Source organism: Dromiciops gliroides, chromosome 4 (genome assembly GCF_019393635.1).
Source record: "Dromiciops gliroides isolate mDroGli1 chromosome 4, mDroGli1.pri, whole genome shotgun sequence".
Taxonomy (NCBI): Eukaryota; Metazoa; Chordata; class Mammalia; order Microbiotheria; family Microbiotheriidae; genus Dromiciops; species Dromiciops gliroides.
The window spans coordinates 61744585-61766357 of NC_057864.1; the positions used below are offsets into that span (position 1 = coordinate 61744585).

The following is a 21773-nucleotide window of genomic DNA, read 5'->3' on the forward strand; positions in this document are numbered from 1 at the left end:
AGTAATTTAATGCAATTTAGTGATTTGAGAAAAGAGACTTGCATGTGACTTCCAGTTCTGTTAACAGGTTGCCTGTGTTGGACAGGTCACTTGCTTTGTCAATGTTTCACCTTCCTCATTTGTAAAAATGGTAGAAAATTCACCCTCTCTTCAATTTTGTCGTAACTATGAGAAGATGGTCTGAAAAGCCCGTTGAACACAAGGTAAAATATTACAGTGTACATTTAGTTTTTCTTCACGACATATGAAAATCATTATGGGTACTTTCCTAACAATACCTAGGAGGAGAAGCTGGCTCCTTATATAGAATGTAGACAGTTAGGAGATTCTCCATAATGCCTGGCATGCTTCTGACACATTTTTTCTGTTTGTCTGCCTTCACAGAGCTCCTACATAATTCACAGAGATCTATGGGCATAAGAGTATACACATAGTTGATGCATTAAAAGAATGCCACTGCCAATCACAGCCTCCATTTTATCAAAGTGGTGCTGAACTGCCTGTCCGACTGAGTGAATTATGTAGAAATCTTTTGAGTTTCTAGGTTATGTCTGAGTCAAGTGTCATATTCCCTTTAAGAAAAAAAGGTACTTGAACAGAGTCTCTTTGGATACAGGATCCTTGGCATATTTCCTTTTCATTTAGTACCTGAAAATTACTAAAAAAAAAAAAAGCATAGGATCAGCACAAGGTCTTCGCTGCTCTTTGTGAAATAGACACCTACCTCATCTCTGTACCCAATACTCTTTCCCTTGAATCCTGCCTTCTTGAGTAGGAGCAGAAGAGACCTTGGGAGGTGGAGCACTTCTGCCTTTGTTGCCCTTGTTCGTGTGCTAACCATACTGTCTTGGAGAGTGTGTCACCCTGATGACCTGGTATTTGGGACACGAGGTCAGAGCTGGGAAGATGTAAAGGAGGAACTTTGATGGAAGTATAAGTATTACAAATGAGAAGAGAAGGATTTCGGAAGAAGGTTGGGATAACTTCATAGATTATTGAGCTTATTTTATAACAAAGGACTATGGGCATCACTTTATCTGCAGGCAAAATGGAGATGTAGCTATCCTTGTTTCAAATCTGAGAACTAAAGAATGCTTAGTGGTCAGTAAGAAAACAATTGTAGGGACTACTTGAAGATGGCTTGCAACGACTTTTCCTTGATAGAAAAGGCAAGTTGCATCTCAGAAAATATGATTGTAAGTTTGAAAATAGGTTAATAAGTCTTTATCTACTCAATTGCAAGGGATATGAAATCATATTTAAAAACAAAGTCATCAACTAGCTACAAAATCCCAAATGAAATAATTATTTCACTTTTAAGGTTATAAATAATGACCAATTTTTTCTGTATTGACCTTTTAAGAATTTGTTTTATTTCCCCCCTTAAAAGGTTATTATTATGAATAGCTGACATTTTTATAGTGCTTTCAAGTTTGCATAGAGCTTTCCATATGTTATTTCATTTGATCCTCACAATAACCTTGTGAGGTAGCTGTTACTATCATTCTCATTTTATAGCTGAGTTTGAGAACAGTTATGTAACTTACACAGGGTCATAAAGCTAAGGAAGTATCTGAGTCAAAATCTGAACTCAGGACTTGCTAATTCTGTGTGCAACATTCTACCTATTGCACCAGTCAGCCAACAAGTATTTATTAGGCACCTACTATGTGTCAGGCACTACGCTAAGTGCTGGGAATACAAATAGAAGCAAAAAGAAAGATACCACCTAGATGACTGATAATGTAAATGTTAATTAAATAAAATTTTACTAAAATGTTGAGATAAGTGCATGCAATGTAATGGGCATTCTTTACAAGTGCAAAAAAAAATTCAATTTAAGTTAAAGGTTATAAGGGAAAACTACCAATAGAAGAGTTATTTGCCCCATTGTGTTCATGAAGTTTTCTCTCAACCTCTCCTATTTTAGAGATTTAAAATTAGCCACTTACACTAGCTATATCAATTCAGATTCATTTTACATGATTGCTTTGCCATTTAATTTCTGACAGGGCAGTCTGCCGGTATTTAATAATTTGCTAGAAAAAAATTATATCCTGATTATGCAAATGAAAATAATGTGTGTGTATTTGGGGGGACAAGCAACAACAAATAAGATCATTTGAGTTTAAAATATAATTTCTCTTACCACTAGATAATAAGGTATTATTCGACTTCAGGTGATCATATTCATGCCTGTGTATGTGTTACCATTTAAGATGGAATACTGGCTAAGGTCTATGCTATATCAATTAGATAATTTATTAACTATGCTTTCACTCATTCATTCATTCATTAGGCATTTACTTTGTTTATACTTCCATTGTCAGGGATATATTTTTTAAGGCCTTTTACCTTGAGAATATTTGTGGAGCCTGACTTTTGGGTGTGAAATATAAGACTCCTTAGCTAAAAACTTAAAAGAGAATAACTAGAAATTTATATTTAAATAAACAATTGGGCTTAGGATAAGTAACAACAAGTAAAGAGTATGAATTTTCTGTGTTCTTCCCTGTGTATAAGCTAGAGAAAAGCTATCAGGGAGTGAGCACTTGTTATCTCCATCAGAAGACTGACCACCAAACTGCTGTTATAGTGTCTAATTATAATTATAATTGTAATTATAATTATAGTGTTTCCTAAGAGTAGAATTAAACGGCATTCAATTCAATGGAGGCTTTGGGAAGCTCAGAGATTAACAAGTGATTTGATGAATGAATAAATGAAATGCATTTATTAATCATTTGTTATGTTCCAAGCATAGCTGGGGGTACAAATTCAAAAGGGAAGGAAGACAAATCCCTGCCCTCAAGGACCTTATGTTAAAATAAGCAAAGACAACATCTGTGACAGTGGTGACCAGGTAATGTTTTAGTTTGCCAAGTCGCAGGGGTGGATGTGAAGAGGAGGAGGGAGGAGGTAAAGGTAGTGACTATGTACATGGGGGCTGGTCAGGAGCAGTTAGGGGTGGGAAGGAAAGTGAAGCATAGTTAGAGCTGGGACCATGACAATAACCACCCATCAAGACAACAGGGGCTTCATGGCAGAACAGTTCGGGGCATGAAAGAATCGAGTCTTCCAAGGCTTGCTTTCTGGATCTATGGCTGGTGAGGAAAAATACAGGGAGTGATTTGAGTCACTATCATGATGCCATGTGCTGGACCATTTCCAGTTGAAAGGTTCTGCAATTCAGGTCTCTAACCCATAAGCCCATCTCCCCCATTTTCAGATAAAAAGCAAAGGACTTTTATTTTTGCTTTTAAAAAAATGAGAAAATTTGATGAATATGAAAAGACCCTTTGCTACTACTCTATGAAGTATCCAAATCTCTTCCAATTAAGAGTTTTTGTTTATATGCAAACTAATTATTGGCTTTACTGTTACTTTAGAAAAAAGTTCAAAGATCTGTCACCTGAAATCCTGCCACACTTATTACCAAGGCAATATATTTTTACAACCATTATTTACCCAAGTAAATTTGGGTTGTCTTCCAAGAATCCAGTTTCTAAAAGCATACACTATGCTAGAGGCCAGCATTTCTAGCCAACAGACCTTTAGCCTTGAGAAATGACCATTTATATCAAAGCTCTTGTTATCCCCAATAGTTTACTGAGAAACCCATTATGATTCATGCAGAATATGAATGTGTTTTAGTAAAATCATCCCCACTGTAAATCCACAATCCCATTGCAAAGCCATGATAAACAGCTCTTGGGACCATATTTTCCAAAGTATCATATCTAATGGAGAGATTGTGTAGTGAATTATAAGACTATCACAATGCAATGAAAATGAAAATAAATTTAATCCAGACTATTTGTCCTTAAACCTTAATGTGATTCTTAGTTACATTGCCATTGGTTAAATTAAAATCTCATAAAATATGAAGAAATAAATCTTGCCCCATCTCACAACCCCTCCTTTCTGACACAAATTATCACAAATCTCATTTTTTTTTTTGGTCAGGAAAATAAACAAGGGCCTGTGGTTTTGTAATTATAGTAATCTAATGAGCACTTCACTGCACTAAAAAGCAACTTTAGGTACTGAGTCAAAGAAATGCAGAGCTATTTGGAGTGAGAATAAGATTACTACCATAAATTTACTAAAGGAAGGAGAAACAAGGAGCATCATACAATTTGATGTGAATGACTTTTTATAAAAATACTAAGTACAACTTAGAAAACCAATCTTTGTTGCAATATTGTTGGGTTATGCTTTCCTGTGCTGATGCAATTCTTACTTTCTCAGCAAGAGGCAGGGCAGGATCCAAATGACCAAAAACGTGATAGTCAGGACAAGTAGAAAAACAGGGATGCTAAAAATATAGCATTTGGCAATAATATGTAACATCAAGGTGTAGAACATAAGAATAAAAGTGAAGCTTCAACTTATATCTTAATAAGCAATGTTTTTTACATCGTGTGTTGATTCAAAAGGACACCAGATTCACTCATTTATTTATTTATTTTGCGGGGCAATGAGGGTTAAGTGACTTGCCCAGGGTCACATAGCTAGTAAGTGCCAAGTGTCTGAGGCAGGATTTGAACTCAGATCCTCCTGAATCCAGGGCCAGTGCTTTATCCACTGCACCACCTAGCTGCCCCCAGGACACAAGATTAAAAAAAAAACCAAAAACAACCAACTGTACTTCCCACTTCTTGTCACATATAAGTAAATAAGTTTATTCTAGAAGTAAATCAAAATCAAAATGTACAATAGATTTACTGATTAGTAAGAAATCAATGATAAATTGTGAAAAAATAGGAAGCAATAAAAGGAAACACTTGTCCTTATTTTAATAAAGGTCAGAATTTTAATTGGAGGAACTTTCCCACTACTAAACCTTATGAAGTTATGCAATGAAAAATATCTTCCCCCTGCCAAAAAAGTCATGTAATGACAATACATCATATAGCAGAATTTTTCCAATAAATTCAAAATTCTATATAGTACAGCTTCCCTAAATGTGCTAATAAATTCTCCCTATGGGTCAAGTAGAGAACAAGTATAATATGTAAACATCTGAATATAATATCTATTTCAGTGACAGGGAAATGGAAGTGTAAATTGCTTTTATACAGCTTCATATCAAGTCAGTGATAGAAGCTGTAATTACAGCTTACACTACCATATTTCTCACCTTATTATAAAAATAATAATAGAATTTATATAGTACTTTAAGGTTTACAAAGCACTTTACATTTGGTAACTCACCGATATTGTCTCTCAATTGGAAAAATCTGAATTCTTGGTGAACATAGAAAAATCTAAAAGTAAACCTAATGACACTTCTACTAACACTTCTACTACCAGACCTCACTGGTAGATTTTAATTATGATTAGAATATTTCTGTCAGCTTCAAGAAGTTTTATTTTAAACATGATTATTTTACCTTCATTACTACATAACCAGGATATTCTTAAAATCAGATTGTCCATTCACGTCATTTTGCACATTTCAACTGGCTTTCAATAACTGGCACATTCACCAGAATGGCTCAAGTAATTTTTAAAGAACATAGACATAAGGCTCAGAAAGAACCATTGAGGTCACCTGTTCCAATCCCATCATTTTATAGATAAAGAAACTGAGGTCCAGAGAGGCTGACTTGCTTAAGGAAACATAGTAAGTAGCAGAGCCAGGTTCAAACCAAGGTCTCTTGACTCCACAGCCAGCACACTTTTCCACGATTTTTTTTTTTTTGGTGGGGCAATGAGGGTTAAGTGACTTGCCCAGGGTCACACAACTAGTAAGTGTCAAATGTCTGAGGCTGGATTTGAACTCAGGTCCTCCTGAATCCAGGACTGGTGCTTTATCCACTGTGCCACCTAGCTGCCCCCACACTTTCCCACTATTAAAAAATAAATAGGTGCCATTATGTGCAAGTACTGAGTATACAAAAATTAAAAACAATACAAGATAAAAACAACACAGTCCCTATTTTTGAGAAGCTTACATACTGCCAAATGTTACTCTGGAACAGATTAAAATATTCAGCATGGAAAAGTATTCTCAATTTGTACATTTAGATGTTTCAGGAGCAAACACCTAGACAAAGAGCTGAGTATGAGAAAGGATAATGGATTTGAAGTTAGAAGGCCTACAGAAATCTATTTTTTAAAAAATGTTATGCTAAGTGTTTGTAAATAGCTTATTCTCTTTAAATGAGAACAGGAAGGTATTCTACATCAAACTTTCCTTATGGTTTTCTTCTTGCAGCCTCCCCTTACTTCCTCAGCCTGGCAGAATTAAAAACAGAAGTAACTACATCTAAAGTATCTAACATTTGATCACGACAGGTATCAATTACATATTTTACCCTGATGCTTTGTTCCAAGATCTGAATATTGTCAGGATAAAAATGACTATTTGAACCACCAAGGCTAGCATGAGGGGCTCAGATATGATTCCTTTAACCTCCTGGTGGCTGTGCACTAGGGCCTAGAACTACATGCCTTGGTCAATTTGGGCATATTACCTATTATTACCCCTGGTGGGATTAATAACAGGTTTTTATAATTGTCTTATCTGTCAGAGCTAAGAAGTCACTCATATGAGAGGATTAAGATAAGGAAGATTAAGAGTTTAAATTTAAATTGAATTTAACTCAAGTTAGAACTTTTGCAAGAAGGATTAAAGAGCATACTTCACCAACTAGACTGTGGGCTTCATGAAGGCAGGGACTGTATCCTATCTAAACTTTGCATCTGTGCCAGTGACTTAGGCACAATAGGTACATCACAAATTTTATATTTTATGTTCCTTGTCCTGTGTTTTGTCATCAGTGCATATGGGTGTACAAAGTTTGCATAATTTATAATGCATGTTACTCATTTGGTAACTTAAATTATTCTGAAAATTAATAGTGTTGTACAATGAAAAGATAATGAAAGAGTTCTAAAAACTGCTATTCCTTCTTCAATAAAAGGTCTTTTAAAATGTCAAAATATCTTGAAAAAACCCCAAAGTCCTTTAATCCACTACAATTCCTTCTCTATGGTTGTCAAAAAGTGAAATATAATGATCTGACTTGTTAAATGAATTTACCTCCTGAGTGCTAATTTATGTCAAAACTGAGCATGCAGTGTAACTGAAGGAATAACAAAACCCATTCATGTATTGCAGAGGAAGGTTCAGGCTTTTAAAAGCACTTAAAGCTGCTTTAATTGTGAATCTGAATGGCCTTGCTCACACAGGCACACACATACATACTCTCCTCTCAGTTTATGACCATTCTAAATCTTTCTTCCAGCTCTGGCCTCCAACCACTTGACTTGATAAAGTAGGTCACTTAAAAAAGGAGGAAAGCTCAATAAAATGAATGACAAAGACAACAAGATTAAACTGATTGTGCTGTTTTCGTACATTGTAGCTAAAATTCTGCAAATATGCAGTTGGCTGTGGTTTGGCTTTTAACAGCATGTGATCAGTGAGGAGGGGGAAATTTTATTCTCATTAACTGCTGCAGATTTACTGCAGTGAAAAAGGGCTATGTAACCTGAGAAGTGACAGTACAGAAAGATCAAAGCCATGGTCTGGAAACTAAATAAACCCGCTGGCTACTTCCTGCAAGGAAAATTCACTTTAGCAATGTAAAACAGAGCCCAGTTAAAAACTACTCTCAGTTTTATGAGCTGTCATAGCAGTTCAAGTGGTTTGGACTGGTTGAGTTTAGAACATTATATTTCCTTGTTTTTGTCTCAGATACTTCTGTAAGCAGTTTTATAGATTAAAAAAAACCCAGAAAAATAAAATTTTTTCTTTTGGTTGAAACTGAGAAGGTCACCACTAAACTCATTAAAGTAAGCAGGTCTTCATTTGCACATTCCTTTCTCATTTACTATGGTTAAATATTTTGCTTTTAGATTTATTAGCAACATACATTTACTTTAATAATTCATCTGCATTCTGTTCAATTATTGTTTAAAATAAGTGCAAATCAGTTTACAGAACCCAGATGGCTTGTATCTCAGGAGGGGCATATTCGTAGTAGCACATCTGGAGATACTATAGGCAACAGAGAGAATGAGGGAATTAATTAATGTTCTGCTTAAAAATCTACAGACCCCCAGGTTTTAGTATTCTTTTTCAACATTTAAGGGACCTTAACTCACTCACTGCTATTCTAGTAATCTTTTAAAATTGTTAATAACTACTTAAACCACATTGTTAAGTCACTCAAAATGCAGCTGGACTAGAAATAAATGCAGTCTTAAACTAGGAGAAGGCATCCAGGTCAAGAATCAGTTTAAATGTGACTGATTCAGGATGTGAAGGAGAAAAATGATGAAAATACCAGTTCTTTGCAAAAGCAGCCTCCAAACTTGGCTAACAAAATTGCAGATTGAAATTTAAAAGTCTAAGTTACGTCAAGTTTCTGGTAAAACATGAATAAGCCCTTGAAACAGTAACTCACATCTAAAAATGCTAAAAATATGAACATTCTTATTTTAGAAGAGAGGAAGTTACAAAGAGTCAATGGGAAAGACTATCTCTGGGATTCTAAGAAATAGATCACTGAAAAAGCCATCTTAGGGGCTTTATATTTTCTTCCTATAGAAGTTCATAATTTATTTCTAAGTTCCTAAGGGCATCGGTTCAGCCCTGTATGTATACCCAATGTAACTTTCATTAGTAAATGTGAAAAATGTCTGACTACCATTATTAGACACTATTAAACTAAGTCACTTTGTAGGATGGAGGTGTAGTAATTCACTTATGAATCATTTGGATTAACACCCATGTTATTTCTTCTGGTACAAAACCATGTTTGACACAATCAGCTTTTTAAGAGCTGACTGACTTTTAAAAGCTAGATGATGATTTATGTGTTAACATTTTTACAGGACCTAGATGAATTGAGATTCCTAGATTATTCATGGACAGTTATCCTGACTTTATTTTAATTTAAATTAAGTTTCCCCCATTAACATCTTTTGGGTTTTAAGTAACTGTTGGATTTGCAAAATATTCACTCAGACCAGCAGTTTGAAATGTAATATGAACTTGACAAAGGCAATCCTATCAATTACTTTCTCCTGCTAGTGAATTTCAAAGGTGAAATAAATCATTAAAATATTTTCCCCAGTCCACAATACAAATTTTTCAAGATGAGATTTTCCTCTAAATCTTCTGAGTCTAAGCCTTATTTTTAAACCACTGTTCCTTTTTGCAAACATAATAAGATTTACAATTTGCTAATGCTAATGTGTGATAAACTAGTAAAATTTGGACATAAAGGTTATATGCCCAATTTACTAATAAAACCTAATTCAATTCTCTTTGGGAAGTACAAATGGATTAATATCCAAATAGTGGAAATGAAAATTTCTACTTTTCAAATGTTAGCAAGGGGTGGTCACTTTATAAAAAAAGAAAAACACTTAAGAACCTAAGATTAATATAGCCCATGGGAATTTGCTTATAGAAAAAAAAATATTACTAATTGCTTAGATAAATGATTGGCATGATTCACGTAGCATCAGTATCCCACCTATGAATCACTTTATAATTTTGCAGTTCCATTTTAAAAAGAACTGGATGTCAACTGGGACATCAACGGTAAACTAACTCATGGGAGCGTGAACTTTCCTAAACACTGAAGCATTTAGCAATTTGTCTCCAGCAAATCTGTAGCAGTTATTCACAGTGAAGGATGCCAAATGTGTTAAAGCAAAATCCAAGTAAACAAGATCCCAAGCACTACTGGAAGTTAATATGTAACGAAAAGCCATTCACTTTACTTTGAATTCTATTAACTCTCACTATAAACTTGCTTTTAACACAACTCATTGGATGACTCATAAATCAGACTGTCATTTGGATTCTGTGAGCCTGTAGGCTGAGACTTGAAGTGGATTCCAGCCTCAAACCTTACTGACTTTGGACCCCTTTTCAGCTTGATTAAAATCCACTAATCATTTTGGAAGATAGGTGTTCTTGACACAGAAGTATTGAGTTTAGGGAGAAAATGGAGGCTGAACATGGATAAGTGTTAAAAGACATTTGGTTTCATATTTTTACTTTAACTTTCATACATATGTTCACTGTAGTTTCACTATTTCAAAAGTTTAACAGGTGAGAGATGAATGGCTAATGACCTTTTCCTCACCTTAGGCATAATGTCTTAAAATACGTGATATTTCTTTTTTTCTTTTCTTTTCTTTTTTTTTTTTCAGGGCAACTAGGGTTAAGTGACTTGCCCACGGTCACAGAGCTATAGTAAATGTCAAGTGTCTGAGGCTGGATTTGAACTCAGATCCTCCTGAGTCTAGGGCCAGTGCTTTATCTACTGCACCACCTAGCTGCCCCCTGTGACGATATTTCTGATGAATAGTTTTATTAACATTAGGAAGCTTTACTATCATTTGGGTAAGTATTCATTTCTGCTCAATTTGCACTGATAGCGAAACAAAGTTGAAGTTATTCCTGATTGGCATTAGAGTCATTCCCATGTACTACAACTTTTGGAGTTCATCGTTATTTCACTGTAAATTTGGAATAAATAAAAATAAAACTACTTTGAATGTAACTGCAGAATACTGGGTGGTATAGACTTCCATTAGAACAACTCCTCTTAAGAGAGTATAAGTCATGTTTTGGGAGATACATCCCAGGCCATCTCCCGAGTCTATGTCTTTTCACTGGCTGTTTTCCCTCCTTGACTCTGAAGGTGAGTTTCCTGTACTTCCAGACTCTGCTCACAGGCCGCCTGTTCAGGCACCATTTCTCAAGCCCCTGCCAGTGCCTCTGTCCTGAGATTGCCTTTTATTCCCACTCGATAGATATACAACCATGGGCACAGTTATTTGCATAATACGCAAAGTTCACATAACATGAAAGATAGTATCTTTCATGTTAGCGTGTGAACTTCCCGAGGACAAAGACCTCGTGGCTGCCTTGTTTTGTATGTTGAACAGTCAGCCCCGTGCCGGGCATGCACGCTCAGTAAGTACTCAGTCACTCAATATTTGCTTAAAGACTGATACCATGAAGCAGTAATAATGTTACCTGTATATGTAATCAATGCCATTTATATATGGAGATGCAATTTCCATTGAGAAATGATGTACTGACTTTTACTCAGAAGTAACTATTTGTAAAATCCACTGCTTACAGTCTTATCAATGTCATAGGAAATCAAGTGTTTGTAAAAAGAATTCTATCTTAAGGTCATTATAGGACTTAGTTATTTACAGGACCCCTATGATGAATCTTTTTGGAAAATGAAGAATCTTGTAATTATGATAATGGCCTAATTCTGCAATAGGCTCTGTAAATTCGGATTTTCACAGATGAAGATGAAAGTGTTATGGAAACTATAACTGTAAAGTAGTATTATTATTAAGACTGTAAGTGATACTATTATATAATGAGAAAACATAAAAGTGCCAAAAATACTACATAGATGCATTAATATTATTATTATTATTGTGAAAATAATACATTTTTAAAAAGCTTGTAATCTTAATGGTGCAGCACAGAATAGTCTTCCTAGATCAAATTATTATCACCAAAAGTTTATGAGGCTGAATAAAAGCTTTGAAGTCCTACATATCAATGAATGAAATAACTCAGAACGAGGACTAGACCAAAAAAAAAAAAGGTGCAAGCTCTGTTGACTAAACATAAAAACCAAAATAAACAAGGATAAAAATACACCATGATAAAAACAAAAGATGTGGCTGATTAATTCATTAATACTTATAATGTTCCTACACATGAGGGAAAATGCCTTCCACATGTGTTTTCCTTGGAGGTTCTTGCTTTTTTCAGGTTATAAATTATTTATTATTAATTCTGTCATGGAGATGCAGCCCAACAAACCTCAATTAATCAGACAAAATAGCCTTTTTAAGTAAAAATGGAAGGATTCTCTAAATATATTGAACTGTTGTGACAATATAGAAAAATGTCCTGCCTTTCCAAATGTAAGCTTGTAACATTCTTATCTCTTCTTCATACAGCCTTTCACAGCAAATATGTTAGAGTTCTGTGAAACTTCCTGAACAATATATTATCTTTATGCTATAATCTTTTGGGTGAAAAAGGAAAAGATCCCTTCCTTGGGAACAAGCATTTATTAAGTGCCTACTATGTGCCACGTACTGTCTTAAGTGCTTTACAAATATGATCTCATGCGATCCTCACAACAACCCTGGGAGGTAGGTGGTATTATCATCCTATTTTACAGTTAAGGAAACTGAGCCAGACAGAAGTTAAGTTGACTCGCCCATAATCACACCACTAGCAAATATATAAGGCTGGATTTGAACTCAGATGTTCTTGACTTTAGGTCCAGAGTTCTATCCAGGGTTGAAGGGAGTTGTAATGTTTATATTTTTGAGTCCTAGTAATTATTCCACATTGTTGTTTGGGGAAATTATGGAAATTTGATACAAAATATCACAACAGTTACTGATATCAAACAATGAGCGCTTGGCTACAGAGGATTATACAATAAAATACAGAATGAAAGTTCATCCAGGACAACCCTCTCATTTTACAGATGAGGACAATGAAATCCATAGATGGAATGGTCATTCAGACAGTAAAGAGTCAAGACTAGAATCCATGTCTCGAGTCTTGACAGACTTCCAAGTTTTCTAGTGAGTACAAAGTATCTGTATCCTTGATGTTACTTTTGTAAGAATGGAAATAAAATAGCGCGGATGCAAGTGTATAAAAGTAAGCAAAAAATGGCACAATACATGAATGTAAGTTTGTTTTTAAACAAAGAGAAAGTAAAGGAGTGGTAGATTGTACAAGGAAAGATAAAAAAGACAATTGTTGTATGTCTTTTCAGACAGAATCAGAAGGCTGTTAGTTTATCTTTGCCCTCTAGAATATGGTTAGTAAACTGCATTACTGTGCCAACCACCAAGAGGAACACCAGGCCCATTGAAAAATATTTTTAAAGCCCCAAGGAAAACTCAGCAGTTTCTGCGATTTTTAAAAAACAGTTTATGAAAATTGGATTCCTATAAAAGTAGAAAAATAGACCATTTTTACTGCAACAAAAACTGATTTGTAAAAGCTGGAACCAGTTTAAAAATATGCTAAACATGAGGTTCTTGTTAGGCTTGAAAAGTAAGAGTTATAAAAAAAAGCACTAAAATATAGGGCCAATATATGGTATATGATGCAACCCCCCCCCAAAAAAAACCCCTAGACTTGTTCTTATTATTTTTAATTAGCTTCGATAGTAAATCCCATTTTACTTTCTAACACCATTTCAGAATTGGGAGGGGAAAGGCTCACATCTAACACTCTGGGATTGGCAATTCCTTTGCTCATGCCTTGGAGCACTAATGCATTTTGCATTAGTTCTAAATGTCGGGAAATCCTGGCGCCAAGAGGTTCAAAACGATAGTGACACATGTCTAAAACTCAGTATTCACTGTCCAACTGCCAGTGTCTATTTTATCAAACATATTGTCTCCTTTGCATAATAGGGAAGAATGTGTGCAATCGTTTTTACTGTTTCCAATTAAGTTGCCAACTATATTATAAAAATGCATGAGTTCAGATGAAAAAGTTCCTCCCACCACCATACTGGAAAAAAAGAAGGAAAGATATCACCCAAATTAAAATTGTTAGTCTCTTTTTTAACTTTGGTTTGGTTTTCCCATGTGATTTGAACTTGTTAGATAACAGAATTTTGACCTTTAAGATCAAATAAAAGACAATGAACTGAAGAGGGTTCTCTCTTATTGAATATAAAAACATATTGCTGTGCAAGGTAGCAAAAGTTTTTTTTTTCAATCTTCAGGATGTTTGAGATGGTCAATTTGCACATTTAGTCAACTAGAAGTAAAATCACCTAAGAGGGGAAAGGCTTCTAAATCATGGGCAGGGCCTAAGGAATAAAGGCTAAGTCTCCTGGGAAAAGACTGCTCTATCCTGATTTTGTGCTTCACCCAGCACATGGCTGGTATTCCGATGCTGACTAAAAATAGTCATGAGAATAGCAATTTAAATTATACATAGTCTAATTTTGTGATTATTTTTCCAGATAATTCTTGACAAGCTTCATTTTATTTTTGACTGATGAGCAGGAAAAGACAAGAGAAGTCCCATGACTCTGAATGCCACTCCAACATATAATAATTGTATTTGGCAATTTTTATTAACTTGTATCTTTCATGTTATGCCTAATGCTTATTTATAGAAGCACAGATTTTGACCTAGAAGGGACCTCTGAGGTTATCTGGTCTTTTGTTGTACTCTTAGTTAGTAAAGAACTAACTGGTATAATTTCATATATCTGAAAACGATTCTCATTTTTTACTTTGAAATCAGTTTCATAAAATGTCCTGTCATTCTCTTTTCAACACAATCAAATAAAATATACATTGATTTCCTCCATCATGCATTAGGAGCGAAAGACAGGTATTGGTTCATATTTGACACATTTTGAAGCAATTACAACATACCCAAACATTTAAATGTTTATATGGTATCAGAAAGGTACTAAAATTTTTCTAGAATTAAACAAAGAAGTTTAATATTCTTGGTCTTATAGCAACAAAGCAAAGCAAAAAAAAAATCCTATAAAAAAAAAGAAACCAAACCAAGTGGAAGGATTGGATAATAGACCAAGTAAGTGATTCCAGGAGTAGGGTCAGCTATAAAAAGAATGAAAATAAGAATAAGTACAAATTTTTGGATATAATGTATATGGTAATTGTTTGCATCTCTACTGGCACTGCTTAGAGATTGTCCCCTCCCACTTAAACTATCACCTAAAAGGAAACTGAGTGAATTTATTATAAATTGGAATCTTCTGGAAATATAAAAGAGAAAATGATTTGAGATCTGAGAAACTACAAAGGACAAGAGATGAAAGAACCAATTTTCTCATGGGACATTTTGATTAAAGGGAAAACAATTCCCAAGTCCAACCTATTATTGTTAAGTATTTTATATCACACTTCTGGTCTGCAAAGTGATTTATAAGTTTTATTAGCAAAACTTCCCAAAGCAACTTTAAGTCAACATTATTGCAAAATGAATGATGCAGAAGAAAAGATATTTTAAGTTTTACTTTTCAGAAAAGAAAATTAGAGAACAGGGATAAATGAACTTAACCGTTTATAAAAGTCCACAGCAGAGCAAGAATTAAAACACTGAACTGTCTGGGGTTCTAGTTCATCATTTTGCCACTGAGTAATATATTGTCTTGCAAAGTATTTTTCTTCTTTTCCAAAACATGATTTCAAAAAATTAGAATATGCACTGTTGCCAAACTAAATCACTAGTATATTTGAATATTGAATTTTTAGAGAAAAGCACGATAATTTGTTTCTTTTCATCATGAGGGTGTACATGTATGAAAATGAAATGTTTCCAATGTTAATCACAATTACCTCAAGCTAGTTTCAAACTCTCAATAAAGGCTGTTCTCACATTACCCAATAGGTTGTTGCTAAAAAGTTGGTTGTAAAGTGAATCATTTTCTCACAAGGCTTTCATTAAAAATAACTTTCAGTGAAATTGAAGAGATATGTTCTCAAGTCTCCTGCTGATCTGGTATTATGTAAAGATAGATGAAAAAAGATCAGCAGAAAGATATGAAATTGCTCAAAGTAAAGCAAAAATGGCTGACGAGTTAATTTCGTAAATGTTTGTAGAACTTGGTGATATACATTTTCTGGGAATGTATTCCAAATTTCTTCCTTTTATAATTTTGTTATGGAAAATCTGTTTCATAATATTCAACCAAAAGTTCAGCTTTGACCTCCTAAAGCATCAAGTTTGTTATGGTGACAATCTAGTACATGTTATTTTCTTTATATCAGATTGAAGATGGCTTATAGCAAGAAATACAGGGGCCAAGACATACAAGGGACTCTTATAATCATCATAATTACAACAACATACTGCCAAAACAACATACATCTTTGAGACTGTTCTAGAGACAAATTTTTAGTAAAAGAGTAAAGCAGATATTTATCTTCTTGAAAATAGGAATTGCCCTAATACCTGTATGGATCAAACAAGAATATATCATTAATTGGAACAGCTACATACATTTCAAAGGTGATGTTCAACAAGGTCACCTCTGAAATAAGAAACCACTAGTAATCATCCAGTGATGCAGAGGGGAAAATACCTTTCCTGGCAAGGCTTTCAAAGGCTATGACACCAGTGATGAAGTTGGAAATCTGCCTTTCAACAGCATATTGTTGGGGGGAAAACCTTCAAATTAATCAAACCTTTAAAACTTTTCCAAGCACATATGTCTGAACAATTGTTAAAATATATAATAACTCATTTGCATTTCTTTTCTGTTTTTATTGACTTTGGAAGGTTCTCAGGTTATTATGGCAGCAGCAGTGTCTGTTTTAAGACATAGCCTGGAATTTCCAAAGTGATAAAACAGTGATTCTTTAAAAATGTGATTTAAACAAACTATAAAAATTAAAATGTGACTACAAATTAATAAAAAATTCTGCTTAAAAAGATGAAAGTTATTTTCTTAATGAAAAAAAGTATACAAATTTAAAAAAAAACCTTGTGTTTAAAAAACAGAAAGAAAATGACTCTTTCCCCGAAAAGTGTTAATTACATGTTATTTCAACATGTACTTACCTTCCAGGAAAGGAATGCTGACCCACTAAGTCTCCATTCTGAAGGTGATATTCATTGAAGAAATCTGGACTCATGGCACCTTCAGGAGCAATCAATCCATCTAATGAACAAAAAGGTATAAGAAATGACAAACAGGGATTTAATTGATACAATTAACATCATCCATGGTCAATGAGGATAAATATAAATGTTACACAATGCAAAGCCATTTGCTTCCCTTTCCAATACCATGATAAGAGATGACTCCCATCTCTCTATCATTTTGTCCTGTCTCCATAATTAAATTGTTGCTTCCTTGAGGGCAAAGCTTCATGAATGTCTCATCTGATGAGGATGAAGAGGAGGATGAGAATAAGGATGACAGTCAGCATTTACATAAAGCATTAAAGTTTGCCAAGCACTTTACACATTTTCTTGTTTGATCCTAATTCAGAACTATTTCATGGAAGTGACTTTTCAAGGTAACTGAAGCTTGATACTAAGTGTCCCAATTTTTTAATGTCAATCATTTTTGATAGTAATCTTTTTTTAAAAAGTGAGCTCTCCATTTCACTGCCTTCCTAAACAGATTGAGCTGACCCTAATTTAACCTTTTCTTGATGACTCAGGGTCAACATCATGAACACAAGTTGCAAAAGCATAATAATGAGGTGCTATTTATATGTTCATTTCTACAATAAATATGCTTTGTAAGTTCTTACATCTGCTTTTCACTTTTTTTTGGTTTCCTCATTTGTTAGTATGCCAGGTATCACTTATTCCTGTTTGAGCAGCTCCAACTTTTGTTAGAACTATTTGTAAACCAAAAGGAAATAAGCACTGAATAACTGGAATAATTTATTCCAGTGTACTTTCAATGAAAAAGTGAATGGGTTTTTATTTAGTGAATGGACCATATGCCCAGACTTTTAAAACTTTTTTTTGGCAGGGGAGGGGATGGTAGAGATGAGATGGATTATATCCTAGGTGTCAATTCTACCTTGGATAGTTGAGATAGCCAAGTAAAAGACCTTCAGATAAATGTGTCATCATATTTCCGTATCTCACCAACATTAGTACAATGTTCTATACATGGGAGACCCTCACCAAACAGCTTATTAAATTACCAGTGTGTCTGTGTGAATAAACTAATATTAGGCACTGCAGGGGATACATATATAACATAATAATATAAATGTAAAATGTATAATAGAAAATATATAATAATATAAAATGGAACAATAATAATACAATATAAGGGATAATGTATAATTCCTAAGCTTCAGAAGTTTCCAGTCTAGGTTGAGAGAGAAAATGTATAGACACTTTAAAAATTAATAAACAATGCCAGAAGGAAGCAATAATGTCATCAGAAGACATGTCACAATGCAATACACAATTAAGTACAAATAATTTATACACATAAATGCTTTGAGTTGACAGATCATTATGCACTAAAGTGGTCAGGAAAGGCTTTATGAAGGAGGAGGAATTTGAGATGGAATTCTGAAGTATAGACAGGATTTGGAAAGGTAGAAGAGATTAAAAAACGAAAATTGAGTGGGTTAATTATATATATATATATATATATATATATATTTTTTTTTTTAAGTGAGGCAATTGGGGTTAAGTGACTTGCCCAGGGTCACACAGCTAGTAAGTGTTAAGTGTCTGAGGCCGGATTTGAACTCAGGTACTCCTGACTCCAGGGCCAGTGCTCTATCCACTGCGCCACCTAGCTGCCCCGGGTTAATTATATATTAATTGGTGAGAATGTAGATAATACACAAAAGATTTGTGTAGAAGAGCTGAGAGGAATTTGGAAAATCCATCCATTTATCATCCATTTAATAAGCATAGTAAAAGTTAGGTTTGAGTTGGGCTTACTTTTAAAAAAAGGAGTGCCTAGTTTTTCCATTTTTGTCAAAAGGATAAAAATAGAACACAGCTTATATCCTAATTAGTAGGTAAAGACCTAATGCCAAAGAAATAGAATATTCATCCAGTTGTACTAAAAGTAGTAGCAATGAATAATCTGACTTTTATCAGCTCCATAATTTTAAACGTCCCAGAAGTCATAAGACTGGCGAGGTATGTGTATACACATACATACAGATACACTCACATACATGACAAACTAATGGGATGAGCCAAGACACTACAGCTTTATTAAAATAAGAGTTATGATGTTTTTAAAATCCATTTTTGATGGATGAGCCATCACCAAAGTGTGAGAACAATGAACAAGGTCAAGACCCAAATTAACAAGTTCCTCTGGTAACTGAAAAGAAAATAATTGAGGAATAGCATTTTCAAGGAATCTACCAATCGAAAAAGAAATAAACTAAACTTGGTCAAAATAAAACGTGCCCCACACTTCCAAAGTGAATGAGAGAAGTGCTGAATTCCTTGGTGTACCAAAGGAGTAAAAAGGATGTTAAACATTCAGAAGTCTTTAAGATCTCACTGCAACCAAATAAAGACAACACTGGAATTATGGTTAAAAGTTCAAATTACATGAAACATGAACAGGACAGTGTGCTAGGATAAAAGGAAATTAATAAATGAAAAAGTGTTGGTCAAATTCTCAACATCTTCCTTCCACATTTAGAACTCCTACCGACTTCAAAGGGAATAATACATATAGCAAAAGAACAAATGGGACATAGAGAAAATGAAAACAACTTCTGAAAAAATGCATTAAGCAAAAAATGCAACAAATTAAAAGTTAGGAAGAAGTAATATGAAACCATAAAACAACCACTTTGTAACATAATAGGCCTTATCCTTCCAGTAAAGAGAGAAAATGATTCATATTCTAGAAGATCATTATCACTTTCAGCTTATAAATGTGTAGTTTTATTTAAGAATGGGACAGGAGAGTTAATTTTTAAACTATTTAATTTTAAAATACCCACTTTTCTTCTGCCGGCAAGAAGAATTAATTAAATAACTTCATTTTCATCATGCAAAATAAAATTAGCATGTGGCTGCAAAGCAAATATTGATATACAGGCAATGAGAAATGTTACAAGTGTTTAAGAAAAAGACTGACGTATTTGAAATAGATTCTGGGTTCACGTATCAGATGGCAAGACTAAGGTTCCCATAAAATGGAAGAGAGAAACAGATGCATTGTGACTGATTTTTAATAGTTTAACAGAAGATAGAAAGAGATTTTAATGACTAGGAAGTAGCAAATGCCATTCCATTTTCAAGTAAAAGAGATAAGATCCAAGGAATCACAGGCCACTTAGCTTAACCCCTGTGACTAGAAAGCTACTAAAGCTGGTTTTACAGGAAACAGCCAAAAGGTTCTTACAAACCCATGGATTTAAATTAGATGACCCAGGCATTCAAACAAATCATCCCGTGTTACAAATTTACCTGATGTTTCCGAAGATCCTAGAGTGGTACAGGATAAAAGGAACAAAGCTGACATTATCTCGATTTCTAAGAGACATTTGATGAGGTGCTACAAAGATTCATTTATTATATAAGAGTTCATGGGGAAATGATTGACTGGATGGAACAGACCAGAAACAGAAAAATGTAGATCTTGTGCTACCTCTTTAGAGGTATTTATGATATTTTTATTTTAACTGTCAAATTTCCATGTGGACCAAAAGCAGAAGAAAGAGGGTAAGAAAGAGAAGCATCAGTGAAACAAAGTACAAGATACAGCAAGGGATTTATGCAGTTTATGGGAGGGACTAGAAACCCTTCTTTCTACCACTCATTCTCCAACATAATTCATTTTTGCCACCAGATGTTGCTGTTTTCTCATTTCTATGATAATTTCAGTACCTAAAATATATCAAATAGTTCACATTTGGGCTCATTAGATATCAGCATTTTAGCAACTGGTTTCTTTTAAAATGTTAAATACAATAAACTCTATGATGTCAGGGCCCCTTTTCCTCTTGTCAGTCTTTTCACACTTCCTTTGCCCTTTGTGATCCAACTACACTGTCCTCCTTGCACGTGGGTAGTTTCTCCCACAGGAAGCTCAGTCCTGTGTCTGTGAGTCTGAACTAATGACCTGTAGGCCTGGCATGTTCTGCCAGTCCCCTTGGCCTTTATTCTGGCTTCCTGCAAGACTGTTCTGGTTCTACCATCTGCAATAGGTCTTCACCAACCCCTCCACCCCCTCACTTCTGGTGACTTCCTCTCTTATATTACCTTCTATCTACTCCATAGATATCTTACATGCTCCTAGTTATTTTTAAGATGTCTCCTCCATTAGAATGTGCTTCTTCAGGACAAAGTCTGTTTTTGCCTTCCTTTGTGTCCCCAGGACTTAAATCAGTGCCTGACACAGTAAGAATTTAATAAATACCTGTGGATGGTTGACTGGGAACTGATACCATATTCACATTGATATGGCAATATTTTTTTGGTAATAAACATTTTTATTTATAGTTTTGAGTTCCAATTTTTATCCCTCTTTCCCTCCCTCCCCTCCCCCCTTCCTGGGGTAGCAAACAATCAGATATGGGTTATACATGTATGATCATGTAAAACATTAAAATACAGTAATATTAATATTAATTGATACAGTAATATTAATGTAAAGTAGATTAAACTATAACATTTGCCTTGGAATCATTTGCAGAGCAAGATAAACTAGAAAGGAGGGCGGCTAGGTGGCACAGTGGATAAAGCACCAGTCCTGGATTCAGGAGTACCTGAGTTCAAAGCCGGCCTCAGACACTTAACACTTACTAGCTGTGTGACCCTGGGCAAGTCACTTAACCCTAATTGCCTCACTAAAAAAAAAAAAAAAGAAGAAGATAAACTAGAAAGAGCACTAGCTCTGAAGTCTGGGGACTTGCCTATGATGCTTACTGTCTGCATGACCTTAATTTCCCTGGATATAAAATGAGAGGTCAGACTAGATGAGCTCTGAGGCTCCTTCTGGTTCTAAATACATAATTCTGTGGTCTGATAGGTTCAAGTCTTGCCTTCTGCCACTTAAACTACTGACTTCAGTTTCCTCATCAATAAAAGGGAGGTGCTGTACTGGATATCTTTGAGGTTTCTGTCAGCTCTGGGTCCATGATACTATGGGCTTATGAATCTCAACAATTTACATCTAATATATTTAAAATAAATTTATACATTGAATACCTGAGAATCCAAGGGATAACTTATTAATGAATGAGAAATGTTCTGCTTGGGTGAAATAAAAGCTCTA

General features: G+C 34.5%; 1 protein-coding gene across 2 annotated transcripts in view; it reads right to left on the bottom strand.

Annotated features, from left to right (window-relative positions):
- Positions 1-21773, bottom strand: part of KIFAP3 (kinesin associated protein 3) — a 192741-nt gene that overhangs the window by 14644 nt on the left and 156324 nt on the right. For both annotated transcript variants that reach the window (XM_044005022.1, XM_044005023.1), the window contains exon 19: positions 16598-16697. In XM_044005022.1, coding sequence (XP_043860957.1) covers positions 16598-16697 — 100 coding nt within the window. The remainder of the gene's footprint in view (positions 1-16597; positions 16698-21773) is intronic.